The sequence below is a fragment of the Aptenodytes patagonicus genome, chromosome 27 (assembly GCF_965638725.1).
Source record: "Aptenodytes patagonicus chromosome 27, bAptPat1.pri.cur, whole genome shotgun sequence".
In the NCBI taxonomy this organism is placed as follows: Eukaryota; Metazoa; Chordata; class Aves; order Sphenisciformes; family Spheniscidae; genus Aptenodytes; species Aptenodytes patagonicus.
Genome location: NC_134975.1, coordinates 2,217,640 through 2,238,966, shown reverse-complemented (window position 1 = coordinate 2,238,966; position 21,327 = coordinate 2,217,640). Strand labels below are relative to the sequence as shown.

Genomic DNA, 21,327 nt, shown 5'->3' with positions numbered 1-21,327 from the left:
TCGCTGCTGACTCACGGCTTGTCTGCCCCAACCTCTCCATGGCTGGAGGGTGAGTTCAACCATCCTGCCAGGCTCGGTCTGTCCACGCCGGCGTGATGGTGATGAACCCACCACTGGTTCCCACTAATTGAGCATCTGCCCGTGCTTCTCTCCCAGCACAGAGGCTGTGCCGAGTGTGGTGGATTCAGGCTCCCCATGTCTGCGGTGCTTTTCTGATGGAAAGCAAGATGGTTTATTGGATGCTATCAGCAGGTAGCAGATCACTAATAATTTTTTAATAAATGACATGCCTTAGCAACACTGTCTGGGCTGGGGGGTGGTGAAATCCAAATGGACCAGCCCTTGCTGAGAAGGCAAAACCCACCCACCTAAAAGAGGATGTTTTTCAAAAGGTTATCTTCATCTTTTCTGTCTCAATGCATACAACTCGGACTTCATCCCATTTGTATGTAAATAACAAGCAGAAATACCCAGACAAGAAGCTCTCATTGCCCCAACAGCTCATAATTTATGTCGATCTCCTCCCTGCAAAACAATACCTGCACACCGACAACCAGCCGGCTCCCCAGGGTACCAAAGCAGCCCAGCAGCTCTTGCATTTCTGGGAGAATACCTTTAATCATCCCTGTCCTTCTCAATCCCCGAGTATTGCAAAACCCATGTTTTCTGCTGCCTACTTGAAAATGTTCATGTAGATCAGGCTATTTTGGAGAAAAAAGGCCAGGAGCAAATTTCTTGGGGCAGCTGGGGGCCAAATCCTGCTCAGTGTCACTCCAGACATGCCCCTTTGTAGATCGACAGAGTCTAGTAGAGTTGATCCAAATTGACAGATGCAAAAATCCACCTCTGCCTCTGGGTATGGAGCCCACAAACCTCAGCTCCTCCACACAATAAACCAGCCTGGTAAAGAACGGTGCATTTTTCACCCAGCCTTTGCATCGCTCGCATACCTTGTGGACAGTGGGCTGAAGGAAGAAGAGTGTGGTAGCCTAAAATGACAATTCCCTCTTGTTGGCAGCCCCACCTTTAATCCCATTATATTCATTCAGCTCTAATATCTCATCTGAACCCGTTTGCCAGCTTCAGGACAATCTGCCTTTACTGGGGTCAAGAAAGCATGAAGACAATCTCATTTTACCAGCACACCCGGGCTTTGAAATTTATGCAAATAATCAAGGCAATAGATGTTCATGAATTTCAAGTGACATCCCAGGCAGATTCAGCCCAAGATTTTCCAAAGAGAAGCAAGCCAACCTGTACCAACCAGGAATTTCACCCTGCAATAAGAAATTCTGAGTGACCCAACTCTCCTGGTTTGGGCCAGCCTGGCAGCATCTCTCCAAGGATAATCAGGTATTTGGTCTTCTGTATTTGGTAGAACACGAAGCACCTGCTTAATTGTTCTTCCAGAGATGCCAGTGGGATTTTTAGCTCGTACTTAATGGTTTTGTAGCACTGGGGCACATTAATGTATTTTGAAGGGCATGTAGAGTCCTGTCCTGCAAATATGTTTAAGCTCCAGTCATGCGCACAGCACGGGCAATGCCACCAGGACAGCAACATGCTGAAAAATGAGTTCTTAAGTACAAAAAATAAAATACTCTAAACACCGCAATTCCACAAAGTCTGAGATGCCAGAAAATGTCACCACACCCTATTGAATTTGCTCTTTTTCCCAAGGACTCCAGGAAGTAAAATAATGAGAATTTGTGGGAGTATTTTTCATGCTGGTTAAATCTTTGCTTTTGGCAACATTTTGAACGGAAAGGTTCAAAGGTCTGCAAAAGAAATCACAGCTGTAAAGAGCTAGAAACTCAAGACTGATTACATCTTAATGTTAGCATGCAAATAATACAGTTCCACAAAGCCGGGCAAAGTGTTTTTCAGAAAATCTGCCTCTTTCATTGAAATGCTTTTTAGATCAAGGTGAAAATGCATTGATCACATCATCAGTTGGCTGGAGACGTTGCAACGGCAACCTCTGGGTAGGATGGAGTTGTCCTCTGGAGGTGCCCATATCTCTAGAAAGGAAGCCTAGGAAACCTGCTATAGACTAAATACCTAATACTAAATGGCCAAAATTTGAGGTGACATTTAAATACAGTGTCTCAGAGGAAAATCATGGATCAGGACCTCTTTGCGCCAGTCAGCTCAAAAAGACAGTCTCTGCCTAACTAGTGTGAACAGGCAGACTGGATAAATTAGAGCCCTGAAAGAGACGTCAGGCTTCATGAACATCACACTCGCACTTTGCCTTCAGGCGAAGAAGCCTCGTGAAAATTTTATGTTCAGATTTAGCCATTTTAGTCTCACTGCCTTTCACTCAAGTTAATTCAGAGGACTGTCCACTAAGCTCTATACTGATCTACTGCATCTTATAAGTAGCATAGGCGTACCCGGGTAGCTATTTCCCTTTTTCACTCCTTTTTGTTTCTTTTCTTTTGCTTCGCAGCAAAGAAATAAAATAATACATCTTTGCAAGCATGCAGAGGCTTTGCACTAAGAGCTCTCCCTGCCAAAAATCAGGGCGTTAGGTAACTCTTTTAGCTGAGCAGATTCACACCGGCTCCAATAGGTGTGTTTGAGTGCAATCAGTCTTTAACAAGTTTCAATAAGACAGTTGGCTGCCTGGCACGTCAAAACCATGAAGGCACTAAATTGATCACTGGACTTCCATGCAACCAAGCCCAGATCCCCAGAGGGATAAAAAGGGCATCCTGCACTCCCTTCCATCAGAGCGCTGCACTCCCTCAGTTTGCTGCTTCTTGCCAGTGCCGGGCTGTTATCTCCTGCTGCAATGAACCGGCAAACTTACAGCATGAGAGCTGGAGGTGGAGGCAGATCTTACAGCGCTGCCTCAGCTATTATTCCAAGTGGCAACAGGGCTGGCTTTAGTTCGATGTCTGTGGCACGATCTGGAGGAGGTGGAGGTGGTTTTGGAAGGCTCATCGGAGGAGGTGGCGGCGGTTTTGGCAGCAGGAGCCTCTACAACCTTGGTGGTAGCAAGAGGATATCCATCGGTGTTGGAAGCAGCTTCCGAGCTGCTTTTGGGAGTGGAGCTGGTGGTGGCTCTGGCCTGGGAGGTGGCGGTAGTGGTGGTGGTGGACTTGGTGGTGGCAGAGCTGGTGGTAGTCTTGGACTTGGTCTCGGTGGTGGAGGTGGTGGATATGGCTTTGGTGGAGGTGCTGGTGGGCTTGGCTTTGGTGGTGGACAGGGAGGTGGTGGAGGGTTTGGCTTTGGTGGAGCAAGGGGACTGGGAGGATTCAGTGGAGGGCTGGGTGGTGGCAGGAACCCATTGGGATTTGGTGGTGGTCCACCTGGAGGCAGTACAATCCAAGAAGTGACTGTCAACCAGAGTCTCCTGGCACCGCTGAACCTGGAGATAGATCCAAACATCCATCAGGTGCGAAAAGATGAGAAGGAGCAAATCAAGACCCTCAACAACAAGTTCGCTTCTTTCATTGACAAGGTGAGACTTCATCAAGTGCTGTGGAATCATGACAGAGAGGGAGCGAGACAGTCTTGTAGCTACAAAAATATGACTTCATAGATCTACAGTCTATTGCAATTTCCTATCTGCATGTCTTCATTAAAGTAATCAAAAAAGAACATTCTTCTAAACAGTTACAAGGCAGAAAACTAGACATAAGTAACTAGTAATAAGAGGATTAGATCCAGGTTTTGTGCCTGAACAAGAAGATACATTAGCTCAAGTGGAGTAAGCCAGTTTCAGGTCCAGACCTAGCTGCTTAACACAGCTCTCTCTCTGGGGAATCACAGCAGACATGTTATTCCTTATTGTTTTATTGCCCGCGAGCTAAAGTCCTTTTTATATTGACTCAACTTAAGTCCTTCCTTGGCTTTTACTTGGGTAAATATGTAGTATATATGAGCAAAAGGAAAGGTAATTAAGTACTTGTCTTTTAACCTGTAGTACTCAGACCTTAGCTTTAATGAAGGAAGATAAATATCTCTTACAAAGAAGGAAAAAACAAAGGATGTTAAAGAAAGCAAATGATGAAAGAGCTGAACCCACATTTTCTGATGATTGCTCATTGACTTGCTAAATTGAATTGTCTCTAAAGAGAACTGTCCACTGAGGGCAGATTTGCTTAGCTACTGGATGGCTAACATAACCCTAGATAATCTGGAGGATATTCACAGCTGGACTTAATACTCTTGGTTTGGGATTTCCTTGGTTTGTGCTATGCATCAGTCCCAGTTACTGATTCTTGGCCATCAGCATGCTCACAGGTATCTTCTGCTAAGCCTCTTCTGCTTCCCAATGCTCAGGTTCGCTTCCTGGAGCAGCAGAACAAGGTGCTTGAGACCAAATGGACCCTCCTGCAGGACCAGGGTCAAAAAAACAACTCAGGCAAAAACAACCTGGACCCACTCTTTGAGGCTTACATCAACAACTTGAAACGGCAGCTGGCCAACCTGCTCAACGAGAGAGGACGCATGGACGGGGAGCTGAAGAACATGCAAGACCTCGTTGAGGATTTCAAGAACAAGTGAGTGCCTGTTACCGGCACATCCAGGCACCCTGGGGTGAAACGGGATGCAAATGGTTCTGCTTAGCATTAGGCAGTAGGATTAATCTCACTTAAATTTAGCTTTCTGAAAGTTAGACATCTAGCCTGAGATATTCATCAAACTTTCTACAGGAAAGGGAAAAAACATATCTCCAGTCTGTGCTCTAGCCCATAACATGGTACCTAACTAATCTCCCTCTAATATACTACTTCTGTGAGGTATCTCTCCCTGCAGAACCCCTTCCTTCCTCGGCAGCGGCAGAAAGGTGGTCCATCGACATTTTTCCAACCACAAAACACAAGTTCAGCCAGAGCACAACAACTTGTGATGACACTTGCAAAGGAAAATAATCTAAAAAAGCTTTACCCTCCTTGCTTCATCTGCATTATGTCAAAATGTCATTTCAACCTTTTGAGAAATGGGTGTGTCACAAATCAGAGCTGGGCAGTTTCCAGGAGGCTGATTTGGAAATGCCATACCCAGCCCAGATAACCTTGCAGTCCTACCCGTACAACTGTTCCGCTTACCAAGGTATGATCCAGCACGTCTTTCCCTTTATCCCTGCAGATATGAAGAGGAAATCAACCGACGCACAGCAGCGGAGAACGAATTTGTGGTCCTGAAGAAGGTGGGTGAGACAGGAGATGTTACAGATGCTGGGCTAACCCTAACCGTTGCACAGGCTGCGAGAGTCCTAAAGGATGGGTGATCTCATGGAGCTGCATCCTCATCCTTTAAAAGCTGTCATTTGGATTGCGGTTTTGGGGGAAAGGAATGGAGGGGGTCGGAGGATGGACGTGCATTCTTGTCCCACTCCTGTCCCACAACATACACACATGGTTGCCTGGGCAAAAGAGACCATGTAGAATCAAAGATGGTCAGCAGTGCTGGGAACCCTAGGTACCAAGGCCAAATGGCCTGCACCCCCCTCCTTATCCACTAACAAAGTTACACGCAGCACTTCTTCTGGCCAAGAGATACCCTCTTGGTGCTCTTCCAGGTGGATGTGCCAAGCACAGCTTCTCCAGTCAGGCAGCACCGCTGCAGCAGTGAAAGGGGCAGCCTCATCTCCAGGCTTGGCCAGTTCTTGACTGAGCTAAAGAAGAGGTACCAGGTGCTGTAGATGTCCCCATGGTTGCTCTTTTCCAGGATGTGGATGCTGCTTACATGAACAAGGTGGAGCTGGAGGCCAAGGTGGATGCCCTGACCGACGAACTCAGTTTCCTCCGAGCCCTCTACGATGCGGTACAGACACCCTCCTCCCCTGATTTCTATTCTGTTGTCACCCCCTGGACAGTGACTGCCATCATTCATGGCATTTGAAAAGGTAAGTGCAGCTGGCCCGGGACCCTGTGTGCTTCCTTGCAGGAGCTGGCTCAGCTCAGTGCGCAAGTGTCCGACACCGCCGTCATTCTGACAATGGACAACAACCGGGACCTGGACCTCAGCAGCATCATAGCTGAAGTCAAAGCTCAGTACGAAGACATTGCTAACAGGAGCCGGGCCGAGGCGGAGGCTTGGTACCAAACCAAGGTGAACAGATCTATAGATGCCATGGATGCATTTCTGGGGAAAATTACTGCTGTCCCCATATGAGGCTGTTTGAGCCACATTTTGTCCACCTGGACATCTCAGACGGTTTACTCTTCCTTCTGAACCTCAGTTCGAGGAGCTGCAGGCCACAGCTGGGAAGCACGGGGACGACCTGCGCAACACAAAGTGGGAAATCTCTGAGCTCAACCGGCTGATCCAGAGGATCCGGTCAGAGATAGAGAACACGAGGAACCAGGTAGGAATGGCAAAAGGAACCCGCAGAGCCCTGTTCTGTGGTCCCTTAGCACCGCAGCTCTGCTTTCCTGATCAGGGACTTTAGCAGCCACAGAGTATGATGTACCTCACTAAACGTGAATTTCCTCCTGAAAAGGGTACCACGCTATAACATGTATTAAATCATTCTTGCCAGGCTGGCATTTCAACTCCAGCAATGTTAGCTATGGGTGAATGACCTCAGTCATAACTTTTTTCATTAACACCCCAAGCAGAATGGTTTTCTTCCTTGTGTGACTCTTACCCAAAAAGAAAAGCAGCATTTAGGAGTCCCAATCCCTCCTCTTGCAGTGTGCCACCCTGCAGACGGCCATCGGAGACTCCGAGGAGCGTGGGGAGCTGGCCCTCAAAGATGCCAAGGCAAAGATGATTGACCTGGAAGATGCCCTGCAGAAAGCCAAAGCTGACATGGCCCGGCAGCTCCGTGAGTACCAGGAGCTCATGAACGTCAAGCTGGCCCTGGACATCGAGATCGCGACCTACAGGAAGCTGCTGGAGGGCGAGGAGAGCAGGTGGGAGCAAAATCCCTGCAGGAATAATAGCAACTATCACTTTGCCCCTGCCAGCAGTTTCTCCCCCTGCCTGTCTCCATTTTGCTCTAACCTCCCCTTCATCTGCCCTCCAACAGGCTGAGCGGAGAGGGACTCAACCCCATCAGCTACTGTAAGTATTGCAGTGCTTGTCTTGCTTTGGGCCCATTGGGAGCAGAGGCCGTGAGCAACCTTGGGAAAAGGGAGGTTTTGCTCAATATAAGACATTCCGAGCCCTCGACCAGCATTAGCGGCTTGCACAGGGGCCAGAAGTTGGGTTCAAGTCCTGTGGGTCAAGGTCCTGATGATGGTGCTTTCTGGAACTGGGTGACTGCCAAGCAGATGTCCAACCCTCTGGTTGCTTTTTCTTGCAGCTGTCACGCACACCAGCTCTGGCATGGCTGGTGGAGCTGGGTTAGGAGGAGGATCTGGTGGACTGAGCCTAAGCGGAGGAGGCGGTGGAAGCAGTTTCAGTCTTGGAGGAGGCGACGGAAGCAGTTTCAGTCTTGGAGGAGGCGGCGGAAGTGGTTTTGGTCTTGGAGGTGGCGGTGGTGGAGGCTACAGCTTTGGAAGCGGAGGAGGACTTGGACTCGGGGGTGGTGGTGGTCTCGGAGGTGAATTTGGAGGATGCAGTGGTCTCGGCATTGCGAGCGGTCTTGGCTATGGAGGAGGTGGCGGCAGTGGTCTGAGTACCAGCGGAGGGAATTTCAGCTCTGGAAGTGCAAAAGGCACGAACCCAGGTGTCAAAATCTTCTCCAAAACCTCCTCCAGCAAAAAGAGCATAAAAAGCCAAAGCCTGAAGAATGCTACACAGCCTGAGTAAAACCAACATCAGACCCTCCCCAAAACCATTGCTCCCACATTGCTCCTGCATTACTCCTGTATCGCTCCTGCACACCACCATCCCCTCCACCTACCTCTGTCCCGGCTCCTCGCACTGTAGTTCTTAAGCATTTGGATCACAGTTCATGAAAAGCAGCGGAGCACGTGTTGACCAGATCTCTCAAAGTACCTGAAATGGGATTAAAAGGAAAACACAGGCCTAAGTGATTTTCTGAATGGGGAATTGGGGTTTTTTGTTTGTTTGCTTTTAATGAGGCTGAGCAGCTTGTTTGTAATTGTGGCTAGCTGACAGCTATCAGCTAAGACAGATCAAATAGCAGTGAAGATGCGATAACTTGGGGTTTTAGCTCAGTTCTGGCCCACAGAAGGCCAGGGATGGGCTGGGAACCTGGCTTCAGTTCAGCCTGCTTTGTCTTCACTGCTGGGATGAACAAAACTTGCTCCTTCAAGTTAAGCAACTCATCTTTATCAGAGATGCGGGTTATTTTTCTGCTATGTAGAATTACCCCAGGAGGCTGCTGAAAGATCCCAGGCAGTGGTTGGCAAGTGCGGGGCCCCTCCTAAAATATCCCTTATTATGGGAGCACAGAGCCCATTAGGAGTCACTTCTGAGTCACCCGAGTGTGACGGAAAATCCCTTTTTCCCCATTCACAGCCGAGCTTCGAAAAACATGTTTCTTCCAGATGTGCTGAGCATTGCAGCTGTGTGAAGTCAGGCACATGAGCCCGGCCAGTGGTTCGGAGCGTAATATTAGGAAAGCAATCTGAGATACCTCCATCTGGAAATTACCACCCACAGGGATGCGGATTCGACTTGCAACAAGCTTATCTAAAAGGAAGCCCAACTACTCTCACATTCCTGTCCTTTCTCTTCCTAAATGAAAATTCGCCCATAGCGGCACCTTACATGTAATCTCGTGGGTGTATTTTGTCAGAGGAGCCACCAGTGACTGATCCAAAGCATGTGGAAAAGGGCTTGTTCTCTAAATTACAGCATTTTTTAATTCTAAATAATAACTGAGGCAGAGAGTTCTTCAAAAGCAAGTTCAGTGTTTGCAGTTAAATTGGGTTGCTGTCCTGTCTCATGCTGGGTTTTGTGGGAATGGCTTAAAAAATGCCAAAAACATCCAACAGTCCAAGTCTCACTGACTTTCCCCACTGTCTTGGTAGCAGCAGTCGAGGTGAAAGTCTGAGACAGTGAAAAATACACTGAAAAAAACTGCCTGAAGGGCCACGTCCACGCTGCTCCTGGGGGTATTTCAGCATCTCCACTATGTGTGGGTTTCTCTGCCAAAAGAAAGACATTTGGTAAACTGAAAAGTGCAGTCAGGCTTCAGCCCAGCACATGGGAAATGAGGTAATCGGGAGCGAGAGCCCAAAGGCACGCCAGTGCCCAAAATCTACTTTCCCCTTTCTGATGGAATTTACCCCTTTAGCCTTCCACCATGTCTTTTTATTTTTGTGAACAAACTATTAAAAAAGAAAATTGCAGCTTTTTACACTTCGATGATAGTGATATGACGCTGTGTTTTCCTTCCTCTCTCCTTTTGGAATGTGTCCAATAAAACTGGATTGTAATTTATTTGTTCCTACATCTTTTTACTCTAAAGCAGACTCAGTAGCAGGAAATACTGCCAACCTTCAGCAGAGTGAGCTGGAGGAGGCTTTTGCTTTGGGGGAAAAGTTTCAAAATTCTGATAAAATTGCAATGAAAAGCTTGAAGTCAGTTGTCCCACAGCAAATTGAAGAATTGGAGAAAAGAGGAGGAGGAGGAGGGTGGTGATTTATCCATTAAGTGACAAAAAAATTAATCACCGTTCGTTTCTTAACATATGATTGGGGTTAATCCAAAAGCCTTTCTTCCATGGAAGGGAGGGTATCGCACAGCTCTGCTAGCTTGGGGAAAAACCCCAAACCAGTATTTAATTTTTGCTTTCTTAAAAAGACATAGCAAACCCAAGCATATACAGGGCTCTGGGGGAGGATTTTATCAGGACGATCTAGATTGAGGATGGGTTTCAGTGAGCTGGAGCAGAGCAACTCACCAACTGATGCAGGTATTTTGGTCAGCCGTCATTGCAAAAGGAGAATAAAAAAGAAAAAAGGGGGAAAAAACCCACCTCGGACAAACACTCACACCTTGTTACATTTCAAAGACTCAGACGCTTTGCTCTTCCCTGACCACTCAACATCCCGGCTTTACATAACTCAGTACAGCAAACGGGAAAGAGCAAGCGAGTACACGCCAGCCCGGAAAGTTTACAGCAGACACGCACAACCGCTTCAGCAAAACCGCACTGAAACCCAGATGCACCGAAACACGGGAGCATCAAATCTCCCTTCACCCAGAAAATCAAAGGAGCCACAGTAAGAAAGACCAAAGTCCGGGGACAAAACCCAACTCCTCGATCCCTGCTGTCGCAGAGGATGTTGCAGAGAGGCCGGCCAAAAATTAGTGAAGGTTAAAAATAAACTCTTGAGTCACCTCGATTTCTGTACTTGCCTGTGCGAACACTGAATTACACAGCACGGGTGTGAGGAATTAATACAGCTAATGACAACCTAACCTTAACTAACCTTAAAAGTTTTGAATGTCTTTCTTCCAGCCTGTGCTGAGAAAAAAGCAGATAACAGAGTCCAAAAGCAGTGCTCACGGGCAGCTGAGCTCCTGCAAACATCTCAGCTGGCCCCGTTCCTCCTCCCTTTGCTCTGTATCCCCAGCCCACCCACCACCCCCAGCAGTGTCCTCCCCCTCCAGGCAACCCCTCTGCAGCAAACCCTGCCTCCCAAATTGACATCCTCCCTGCAAGCAACCTTCCCATCTGAGGGGGCAAACACAGCCCACCTGCGACCCAGAGCAGCTTCAGGAGGCCAGGGCACATGAGCGACAGAAGCCAAGCAAGGAAACTGTGTGGGACTGAGAGATACTGCAAGAATTTTCCTTGTTTTGGTGCCTAAACAATCATTTGATTTACTCTTCCAGATCCTTTGTAATATTCCACTTAATTACCGTCGTCTGCAGCAACAGGCTTTCCTAGAAGAGCTGGGGAGGTAATGACTGCCTTCAACATGAATCCTTTTTCTTTGCTTTAATTAAAACATTTGCAGCCTGTGCTCTGGTTCCCAGGTGTGACTTTGCATAGCTCTTTGGAAGTCAAAGGCAGGCTCCCTGCCTGGCCCCCGTCCACAGGATCCGGCACACATGCGCCAATTCACATCTGCAGGCTTAGGAAAGCAAATCTCCATACATCTGGCACGCTTGTAACAGAATTTATTTATTTTCAATATCAGCATAACCCCAGTGGTGTTATTACGGAGGTTACCTGCCGCTGTGCATCACCTGTGAAATGGGGGTTTGTTGCTTCTGGAGCACGGGTGCAGTTTTCCCTGTGAAACTCTGCGTTTCCAGCACCCAGGAGGTTCCTACATCTCCACTCCCGAGGCGAGAGCACCCCCTTGCTACCGCCCAGCCGTCTCCCTTTCAGCAGGAGGGTGCCTTGCAACAGCCCGTCCAACGATCAGCTTCCCGATAGCTTGCCCAAATGCGCTGCGGGTGCCGGTGACTCATGCTACTGGCAATAAGCAGCCACAGGAGCGCTTGCAGGAGATGATAGTTGTGAGCGCTGGCTTTTTCTGATTGCAATGAGAAAAAAAAAAATAACCCCCCCCCCCCCCAAACCCCTTCTGCTCAGGTTCTTTCAAGTTCCCAGACAGAGAAAACGGCGGTTGGAAACACATCAACAGAAACAAGCTATGAGATGCAGCAGATACCCTTAAGCCGCTCACTTTGGATTAAGCTCCTGTACTTACTGCTCACGTAGCCAATTTTGAGAATCTTTGTGATTTAGCTACTGGGGGTTTCATCTCTCTGCCTTGCACTATTATTTTATCTGACATACAACATGACCGAGGTGGGCAGCCCTCGCGGCACAAGGATGCGGCTGGGCAGATTCCGGTTTGCAGAAGTATTTTGGGTGGGAGGGAAGGGAGATCTCTTGTAACCTGTGTCCAGCTCTTCACGGACACAAGAGAAGAGGTCCCTGGCTCTCCTGCCTTTACACCGTCCTAAAGCACAACCCAGCCTCACCGGGGGAACTGAAGCTCCTGGGCGAGGGTTCACTCGAGAACCCAAGGTCAAGGGGCAAAGGCTATTTTACAAAAATCTTCCTCAGGGGCTGAATGATCTCAGCAGAGTGAGGGAGGGGGTGAGAGAGAGCTGGAAGAAAAGCGGGTGAATTCCCCTTCACAGAATACGAAGGGGAGCCAGCAATGACGTGGAAACTGCTGGTTAAATACGGGGGGCGGAAAAAAGTGATAAAAATACCACTTCACAGGGAGCTTTTGAACTCTGAGCCTGACAAGGAGATTCAAAAGAAGAGCAATCATTTCAAGCATCATTTTAATAACTATTTTATAAGTCTCGTAGTACTATTTAATGTAATTTGAAGTTATTTTGGAAAAGGGATTTACTTGCTGCCTTTGAAAGCCATGCTACCTAATTTCTCAGTTTCCCCTGCAGTGAGGGGAGACAATTTTTTTTGTAAGATCCCAGAAAATACTATCACGAGACAACTTCCAGTCAGCTATTCTCTGCAAGCCCATGATCATTTAGATCCATTTCTGAAAGAAATCAAAAGAGCAGCACTGATAAGTAAAACCACCTTCAGCCCCGGCTTTCCCAAGCCTATAACAGGACATGCACGTCCAGACCCAGAGCTGGCAGCCTCAGAAAAGCCCCTATTTATGCTGCCCTGTTTGCTGTGCAACGTGTTAAACCCTAAACTTCACCTCGCAAAAGCTTCAGCGCAAGGAACCTTACTCAAGCGAGTGAGCCCTTGGCTCACCTAAGGAAAACCGGCTCCCAGGGTCTCGGGAGAATCGTGTTGCATCCTGCTCCTGAGTGCAGACCTCAGCGAGTTGTCCCATTCAATTCTAATTTCATGACTCAGAGCGGCAGGCTTTGGTAGAGGGGGGAGCTCCCTCACTCCGTTACTTTCTTGCCTGCAAACAATGCATTTTTCAGCGCCTCGCTGTAGCCTAGGTGTGTTTGACAAGGCAAGTTGCTGCAAGGCACGTCAAGTTCTGAATTCCCGTGCCAAGTTTTCCAAGCAGATAAAAGAGGAGGCTCCCAAGCTCTCCCATCACAGGGGTTTCTGTCTCCGTTGCCCTCTGCTCTTTTCCTGACGCGCAGCTTTTATTCACCAGCCTTTTTTTTTCCCCTCTCCTGCTCTTTGCATTTCCAATTGAACAAGCCACCATGAGTCGGATCTCTTTCAGATCATCTACTGGAGGGGGCATGAGGGGCTTTAGCTCAGGCTCTGCTATCGTAGGAGGTGGCAGTGGTACCAGAAGCAGTTTTAGCTCTGTCTCTGTCTCCAGAGTTGGAGGAGGAAGAGCCGGAGGTGGAGGAGGCTTCGGAGCTGGTGGTGGCTTTGGCAGCAGAAGTCTCTATAACCTAGGTGGAAACAAAAGAATTTCCTACAGCTCAGTCGGTGGAGGTCTACGGAGTGGAGCCGGTGGTGGATACGGCTTTGGTGGAGGAGCTGGCTTTGGTCTTGGCTATGGTGGTGGAGCAGGCGCTGGTTTTGGCTTAGGAGGAGCCGGTGGTGGTGGCGGCTATGGGCTGGGCAGTGGATTTGGGCTGGGAGGTCCTGGATTTGGTGGCCGAGGTGGCCCCGGGTTCCCTGTTTGCCCACCTGGTGGCATCCACGAAGTGACCGTCAACCAGAGTCTCCTGGCACCCCTCAAGCTGGATATTGACCCGGAAATCCAGAAGGTGCGAACACAGGAGCGGGAGCAGATCAAGACCCTCAACAACAAATTTGCCTCCTTCATCGACAAGGTGAGAGTTTGGTCTTAAACATCAACCCATGCATAGTATCAGTTGCCTCGGGAAAGAACAACAGGAAGAAACTTCCTTTGGATTTAGGGGCTTGCCTGAACTAATCCCAGCCGACAAACAGCGTGGGTTTGGCTGAAAACTAAGAACTGTCTTATGTTTCCTCTCTGCAAGGATGAGTTTTTCAGCGCCTTATTTTATTGAAAAAGTAAATCCCCCTCCTCCCTGTAAAAAACATCCCGGGGGCTGGATGGATCTTGTACTGGTTGTAAAATGGCAAAGCTCTACACTGCTCAATGGGATAACACCAACTTAAACCAGTAAGGTGGGCTGAGCATCTAGTGGGGGGAGAAACACCTAAAGTTGCAAATACATGTGTTTGGCCTGCTTAATAGCTCTTGAAAAATCTCGCTAAACATCTTAGCCGCTTTTGATACTTTCGAGAATCCGGTGCGCTAAACTAGGAAGATCCTAATAATTTCCCCCCGACTGTCCCAGTGTCTCTTGACCTTTTCCTTCCGTGTTGAATGATCCCTCCTTTTCCTGGCAGTGGGGGTTTTTGTGCATTGTTCACATGGGCTTCAGCATGTGCCTGTTTTTGTTTCTTCCCAGGTGCGCTTTTTGGAGCAGCAGAACAAAGTGCTGGAGACCAAGTGGAGCCTCCTCCAAGAGCAGGGTCACACAGTCACCAGGAAGTCCCTTGAGCCCCTTTTTGAAGCCTACATCAACAACCTCAGACGGCAGCTAGACAGTCTTATGGGAGAGAGGGGAAGGTTGGACTCTGAACTGAGGAACATGCAGGACATGGTGGAAGACTTTAAGAACAAGTAAGAAATCATGCTCTGTAGCATAGATGATTAACAGATGGGAAAATCAGGGCAGGCGGTTCATGCTCGCTGGTGCGCACCGTGTGTTTGCACTGGATTCCTCTTCCAGTTTGCAAAATGAACATATAAAAGCAAAACTTGATCTCAGAATTACCTCTAGTTATGTCAGATTTCTTACGCGCAGGATCAGCATTACGCGCAGAATTCATGCACCCGTGGGAAGCTGCTCCGGTGTAACGGAGGTCACGGTCTGATCCCTTGAGTCTCCCAAAATAATACACCTGGAGACAGAAAAATGCGCAACTCATGAGTATAATGGACATGCAAAAAGGGAATGAAACATAGCCATAAACTGCCAGCTCCAAAAGCGCCCATTTCTCTTTTTGCAAAGGAAATCCCAGCGTCTCCAGAGGGCCCCAGGCGACCTGCATGCGCTCGGCCTTGCTCAGCTCTGATCACATGAAGGATGCTCAGCTATTTTCTCTGACTGTTGTCAAAGAAAATGATTTCCCTGGGGAGGCAATTAATCCCATCCTGAGATAAGGTGTCCAGCGGAGGTGGGATGAATCATTTTAAGGACATGCCAGTTGGTGTCTGCTGACTATAAGGGACATTTAGGTGGTTTTTTTACGCGAGGCCGTTCATTTTTAGTTGGCTGTAGTCTGGCGAGAACAATCTCTCCCTTATTCAACCAGATCTGGCCAAGTGCAAATTTGAGAAAAACACCCTGGAGGCCTGAAATATGTTTGTATTAGATAGTTAAGCATGTGAAGAAACAGATTTTTTTGGGGGGAACGGGGAGATGGCACTTAGAGCTGACAGGATGGACTAAGATAGCTTCTGGTATGCTGTACTTGGGTGCCTTTAAGGTCTCGATATGTATGATAGGCTTTTAGAAATACTGATCAGGCCAAAAATGACAAATGATATTGTCTAGATTTTGGAGCTACTCTCTGGGAAAGAGAACGTATTTTATTTCAAGTCTAGAGTCCGTTCCCAGTCCACTGGCTAATTTCCACTTCTTCCCATGTCCGCTTGGAGATCCATCTGCAGGGATATCTCTGCCAATATTAGTGAGAGGACTGGCACAAACCTGCCTTTAAAATCCAGGTCTTTGCCTCAACAGCCTACATGTTTTGCCTACTTTCTAGCTAAGCCCTGCCCTGATTATCTGATGAGAGGATGTTGCTCAGAGCCATAAAAAATTCCACAGAAACATAGTCTGAGGCATAATGATCTGCTCTTGCACAACGACGGCTAAAGAATCACAGACTTTTTTTTTAATTAAATGCTACAGCAGGTTATTCAGAGCCATTAGCATTATTATAATATCAAATATCAAATTGTTACATTATTATAGATTTGTAGGCATTGCAATGCAGCTTCGTTAAAAGCCTTTTGCATAACTTTGCTTTGGGCAAAGGTCACCAAGAATACCTGCTCCTGCTTCCTACCAAAACAGGCTCTGATCCTGCACACATTTACGTATGAGCTTGACTTTAAGGGCAGTGATTAAAATCTATTAATTTTAGCTGGGACTACTCACACCATGGAGTCTTGCAGGCTCAGAGTCAGTAATCACTTGCTCTGCATCTGCTCTGGACTGTAAACAGGTGGAAGTAAGGAATATATCTGTGAGCCACAACTAAAGATTTGGGACCAGAGTGGTCCCATCTCTGCTTCCCATGCTGGCTTCGCTCTTCATTTCCACCAAAACCCTCTCACTCTTTTATCCTAACAGATATGAAGATGAGATCAACCGGCGCACTGGTGCAGAGAACGAGTTCGTGGTCCTCAAGAAGGTGAGTGAACTGGGAATTATGGGACAGACATTGAAATTAAATCAGCATGCATAGATTTCAAGCAAAGCTGATGGGAGCTGAGGTCCTCCAACCTCATGGTTGGGTCAGGCTATGATGTTGGCACGTCTAGGAGTAAGTATGGGCTGGGTCCTCTTGAGGCCACGAATGGGCATAACCTTCTCCATGCCGATGGAGCTGCCCTGTTTTCTGAAGATAGCTCCTCCAGTTGCAAACTATCTGGCCTCTTGTGGCTCAGTTCAACTTTGTCTTGGGTCACATCCCCATGAGTCAGAGCTTTGCCTTCTGCCCAAGAACCTGGTTCTGGCTCACAGTAAATGTCCAACATTACATTAAAAAAAAGAATACCTTGATCATAGCAATATAAAAACAAGCCTAAAGAATAACAGACCTGGAAGCAGAGAGATGGTCCCACTGATGTCCTGAAGACCCTTTGGCTTGTGGTTTCATCAGAAGTCTTTGGTTTTCTTTTCTTTAGGATGTGGATGGTGCTTATATGAACAAGGTCGAGCTGCAGGCCAAAGCAGATGCGCTGGCAGATGAAATTAACTTCCTGAGAGCTCTCTACGAAGCGGTAAGCAGTCAGCTCTCCCCACGATAGCATCCTCCACAGCTCCCTGCCATACAGCTCTCCATGCCCTGGAGCTCCAGCCACCACACTCAGTGCTGTACAGCAGTAAAAGAGAAGGTGGTCGCTGCCTTTTTGAAATTATAATGCAGGCATAAGATAGAACAGGGTAGATTGTTAGAGACAGAGCAGGGGGAAATGCAAGAAAATGGCTCGTTGGAGAGGGCTCCCAAGCCACCTCTTGTCTGTAGGGTTTCCACCCCAGATACCAGACCATTAACTTAATTTTTTGCATCTTCTGCAGGAATTGTCCCAAATGCAGCAGCAAGTATCCGACACCTCCGTGGTCCTGTCCATGGACAACAACCGTAACTTGGACCTCAACAGCATCATTGCAGAGGTCAAAGCACAGTACGAGGACATTGCCAACCGGAGCCGTGCTGAGGCTGAGGCTTGGTACCAAAACAAGGTGGGTAACCAGAATGACAGACTGATTTCTGTGATTCACATGGCATCACACTAGCTGATGGGAGGCAGGACTAACGGAGGAAGGATCACAGCATTACACCAAAGATTAATTTATTTTCTATGCATGTTGCAATAGGCTCTTGCGTACAGATCGCCAGTGTTTGCTTGTGGACTGCTACTCTTGACCAGCCTTATATTCCTTGCGGTAAAACCAAGGGACAAGATGCTTAAATGCCTTGACCCTGGCCTCACAAGGAGTCACTGGTAGATCTGGCCTTAGACACAGAGCACTCCTCTTTCCCTTCCAGGTTCTTAACAGTAGGTGACAACCCATAGGTGCTCTATGCATTGTGATAGCTGCTGCCTTAGCATCTATTGATAACTAAGGGCAAATGCTGTTATTCCATGGGCAGGTTGCTCAGAGGAATGTTTTCCCTTAACCTGCATCCAGACTTGCACTTTGTGCCCTGAAGTCCCCTCACCCTTCCTTGAGCCCCGTGGTGCCTAACCAGCGCTCTCCTTCTTTCTGCATACCAGTACGAGGAACTCCAGGTCTCCGCTGGGCGGCACGGTGACGACCTGCGTAACACCAAGATAGAAATTTCAGAGATCAACCGGATGGTCCAGAGGCTGCGGAATGAGATCGAGAGCGTGAAGAAACAGGTAGGAGGGGATGCTCCTGCAGAGTAGCTGCTGCATGGTGGAGGGCAGGTAGGAGGTGATGGTGGCCAGGCACGGTGGAAAGAGCCAGCTCCTGGCACTGGAGCAGGGCTGGAAGGCCAGGCTTCCTCCCCTGCATTAAAGAGGGCATGGCCACCTCTGTCTCTGCCCACCAGAGAAGGTCCCTCAGTGCAAGTGCTGTGCTGTGACAGCCGCTTTCTTGCTGGGGAAGCAAGTTGTGAGCTACTAAGCCACCCCAGCAAAGGTATGTAGCAAAGCAGAGAGATGTAGATGTCTCTCCTTTTCTTGGGGGACAGGATTATGGCTGCAGCTCCCCAGTTACCCACCCTGTGGTGCCTTCCCAATGGCCCATCAGGAGCTCTTAGTGCCACCCTGGGAGCCAGTATCTACAATACCCTAGCAATACTCAGGAGAGCAGTTTAGGGTAGCCCAAGTTAAACAACTATCTGTTTCCCTTGCTTTTAGTGTGCCAACCTGCAAGCAGCCATCGCCGAGGCGGAGGAGCGCGGGGAGCTGGCCCTCAAGGATGCCAAGGCCAAACTGTCCGAGCTGGAGGATGCTCTGCAGAAGGCTAAGGCCGACCTGGCCCGGCAGCTCCGTGAGTACCAGGAGCTCATGAACGTCAAGCTGGCCCTGGACATCGAGATCGCGACCTACAGGAAGCTGCTGGAGGGAGAGGAGAGCAGGTGAGGACAAGCACATGGACCGGTTGTGTGCTGCTCTTCAGAGCAGGGTGCATCTCCTTGGGCTCAAAGAGACAGCTCACCCCAACGGGCTGCAGCACCAAGTTGGTGAAGATGTAAAAGAGCACCAAGATGTAAAACAAGGGGGGAGAGAGGGATACTTTAAATTGTGAGCTTTCTAGGAAAAGATGGGTTTCTCCAGCTCTTGCAACCTGATGCACTAAGGAAAATGAGCACTATCACCTTTCACATGTGATGCAGACATACCCCACCAGAGTATAGTACCTACTGAAGGCCACGAAAGTCTAATTAGATGGTCCCAGTGGCTAATATTATATCTTGTCTGTGCTTTTGCATTACTGCTTACTTTCCTGTTTTCCCAACAGGCTTGCCGGAGAAGGAGTCGGAGCCGTGAGCGTCTGTAAGTATCTCCCCCACTTCCACCCCTGCTCGCTCACCCACCACCGCAGGGGCAATGGTGCAAGGTCCTCCCACCTTGGGTAGCCGACAGGAACCTAAAGTGGGTGTGCACTGTGTCTCCCTGCAGCCGTGGTCAGCAGCTCAAGCGGGATGGGCTATGGCGGTGGCAGCTGCCTGGGCATGGGCGGAGGTCTCGGCATGGGAGGCGGCGGTGGCGGCGGCGGCAGCTACAGCATGAGCAGCAGTGGCGGCGGCTTCGGAGGTGGGAGCGGAGGGTTCGGCGGGGGGCTCGGCTACGGAGGAGGCAGCACCTTCAGCTCCGGGAGCAGCCGAGGCATCAGCTCCAGCACGGGAGGCAGCGTGAGGATCGTTTCCAAGACCACCACTAGCAAAAAGACCATCAGATAAGGATGGCGAGCACGGGGCCCCCCGCACGGACGACAACGTGTTTCCTGCCTTCTGAAAGCAAGTGCTGCCCTACGAAATCAATGGTGTAAATAGCTGCGCTAGACCCTCTCCTTCCTCCGTCCTTCACCCTCCACCTTTGGGGCAGCGGGGGGAGACCAGGACCCCACCGCGAGAATCTGGAGCACCTTTGGCTAAAGCATAGGTTGTAACAGGTCACTGGCAGGGCTTTGTAGAGCCGTCGTGGACCCCGGTGGTGGCCCTCTTTCAGCACAGTCCTTGCTCTTCCTTTGTTCTCTCCCTGGAGTCATGCATTTAAAGTGAAGTGGAAGCACTTTGCTGAACAGGGACAGCCGCACTTGGCCACGCACATTCGTTTCATTCGTCCTAAAATGAGGGTGACAGCCTTGTGAAACCACCGGGTCCTCAGCAATGAAAATAGCTCCAAGACGCTCTAAAAGCCTCTGCCCGCAACACCTGTTAAAACCTCCAGATGTGTTGTCTGCAAGTAAAGATTTTTCCATCCCCTTCTGTCTTCTCAAGCACCTGTGGGAAAGGTTATTGCTTTCTGTGCATATGAATTGCCACACTGATTTCTAACTCTTTGTCCTCATGGCTACAGCCTCTTAACTTCCAAGCCTACCATACTGTATGGTCCAATAAAGAGCATTTGTCATTTTTAAAATTGGCAGCTTTTTGGCTTTTCTTCTCTGCTGATCTGGGTATGGATGCGTGCTGTGCCCCAGCTGCAGTGGGGACTCTCTGTAGGCAGTTCATGAGAAAGGACCATTGCCTTGAGGAAAAAACCCTCAGTTTTAGGACTCAGGCTCTGGCGTGGCTCCGGGACAGGCTGGGGAGCGTGGAAAGAAGGGTGGGATGGACGAAGAACTGAGGCACGGGGAGGAAAAGCTGCCTCAGGGTTGAGCCAAAAGCTGGATGAATCCCACAGTGGTGGTGAACTGCAAAGCTGCCCTTTCTGCCCGTCACTGCAGCAGCAAGAAAGGGCAGGGGAGCGGGAAAAGGAAGGTGATTCCCAAAGGTTTAGCTGGGATTAATGAGTTAGCACATTCGGGCATGGCTCAGCCCAGCCATTAGTTAACAATGCAAACAGGAGGAAATCGTATGGCTGAGGAGCCCAGCTCTGGCATCAGCACCACAGCGAGGATGCAGCGAGAACGGCATCAAACAGGGAGGGGAATCGAGCAGCCAAACATCGCCCTAACCAGAAAGAGCAATTGGAGGGAGGGCAGCAGGAGCAAAGAGGGGTGGACACAGGGTGAAGCGCCCAATATCTGCACGTGCAGTGTTTGCACATCGAGGTTTCCCTAGCACACGCAAATATCTCACTAAATATCCTGGCTGCTCCTCTGGAAGGGCTGTTTCAGGGCCTCAGCTTCATTTGAATGAACCTGAGGTCTTCCAAGGTGCCTGTAGCACCTGGCCTCCCAATTCCCATCCAGCCTCCCCGGGGAGGTTTCAAAGACCTGCCTGGACGGAGGGTTTCAGCCAGGCTCCTGCGCTGTTCCCGGGCTCCCTCCTGTGGCTCCACAGGCATCCCCTGGCTCTTGCTCCCTGCGAGGCTGTAGGGCCAGGTGTGAATCCTGGCAGCAGCGATCGGGAAGCACGGTGCAAGGTGGGAACCCAGCCCCAAAGGCAGGAGCTGGAGCATGAACCAAGGGTGAGGAAAGGGGCCAAGGCAGGAGGGGAGCAGATGAGGAAGGACCCACAGCCCATTGGGGATGCCGGTCCCAAAAGGAGACTGGTTGGTGTCCACCAACCCACCCATCACTCCCTGCAAACTCCAACTGGGGATGCACCCAGGCAGGACCCCAGGGAGTGAGAGGAGAGGGGGGCATCAGCCATGTCTGCAAGGCAAAAGC

The 21,327-nt window shown here is 49.2% G+C and overlaps 2 protein-coding genes and 1 long non-coding RNA gene across 8 annotated transcripts; 2 read left to right on the top strand and 1 right to left on the bottom strand.

Moving 5' to 3' along the window:
- The first annotated feature begins 2,722 nt into the window (after positions 1–2,722).
- On the top strand, positions 2,723–7,913 carry LOC143171469 (keratin, type II cytoskeletal cochleal-like). Of its 6 annotated transcripts, none has more exons than XM_076360472.1 (12): positions 2,723–3,062; positions 3,159–3,469; positions 4,294–4,514; positions 5,104–5,164; positions 5,686–5,781; positions 5,905–6,069; positions 6,200–6,325; positions 6,655–6,875; positions 6,992–7,026; positions 7,268–7,333; positions 7,406–7,582; positions 7,634–7,913. In XM_076360472.1, the coding sequence occupies exons 1-12, from the start codon at positions 2,798–2,800 to the stop codon at positions 7,714–7,716; spliced, it is 1,827 nt and encodes a 608-aa protein (XP_076216587.1). In that variant the 5' UTR covers positions 2,723–2,797; the 3' UTR covers positions 7,717–7,913. The 6 variants fall into 6 exon arrangements, with proteins under 6 accessions (XP_076216587.1, XP_076216586.1, XP_076216588.1 ...); XM_076360471.1 differs by having other exon boundaries at positions 7,268–7,360; XM_076360473.1 differs by having other exon boundaries at positions 2,723–3,020; positions 3,219–3,469; positions 7,268–7,420.
- LOC143171493 (uncharacterized) lies at positions 7,832–16,723 on the bottom strand. The gene is made up of 3 exons (XR_012997198.1): positions 16,614–16,723; positions 14,557–14,683; positions 7,832–7,905 (listed from the first exon to the last, which is right to left on the bottom strand). It is a non-coding gene; the product is annotated as an uncharacterized LOC143171493 (long non-coding RNA).
- LOC143171471 (keratin, type II cytoskeletal cochleal-like) lies at positions 12,883–20,132 on the top strand. Its single transcript, XM_076360476.1, has 9 exons — positions 12,883–13,578; positions 14,188–14,402; positions 16,144–16,204; positions 16,701–16,796; positions 17,095–17,259; positions 17,796–17,921; positions 18,405–18,625; positions 19,009–19,043; positions 19,170–20,132. Exons 1-9 carry the CDS (start codon positions 12,994–12,996, stop codon positions 19,448–19,450), a joined length of 1,785 nt encoding a protein of 594 aa, XP_076216591.1. The 5' UTR covers positions 12,883–12,993; the 3' UTR covers positions 19,451–20,132.
- Positions 20,133–21,327: the final 1,195 nt, after the last annotated feature.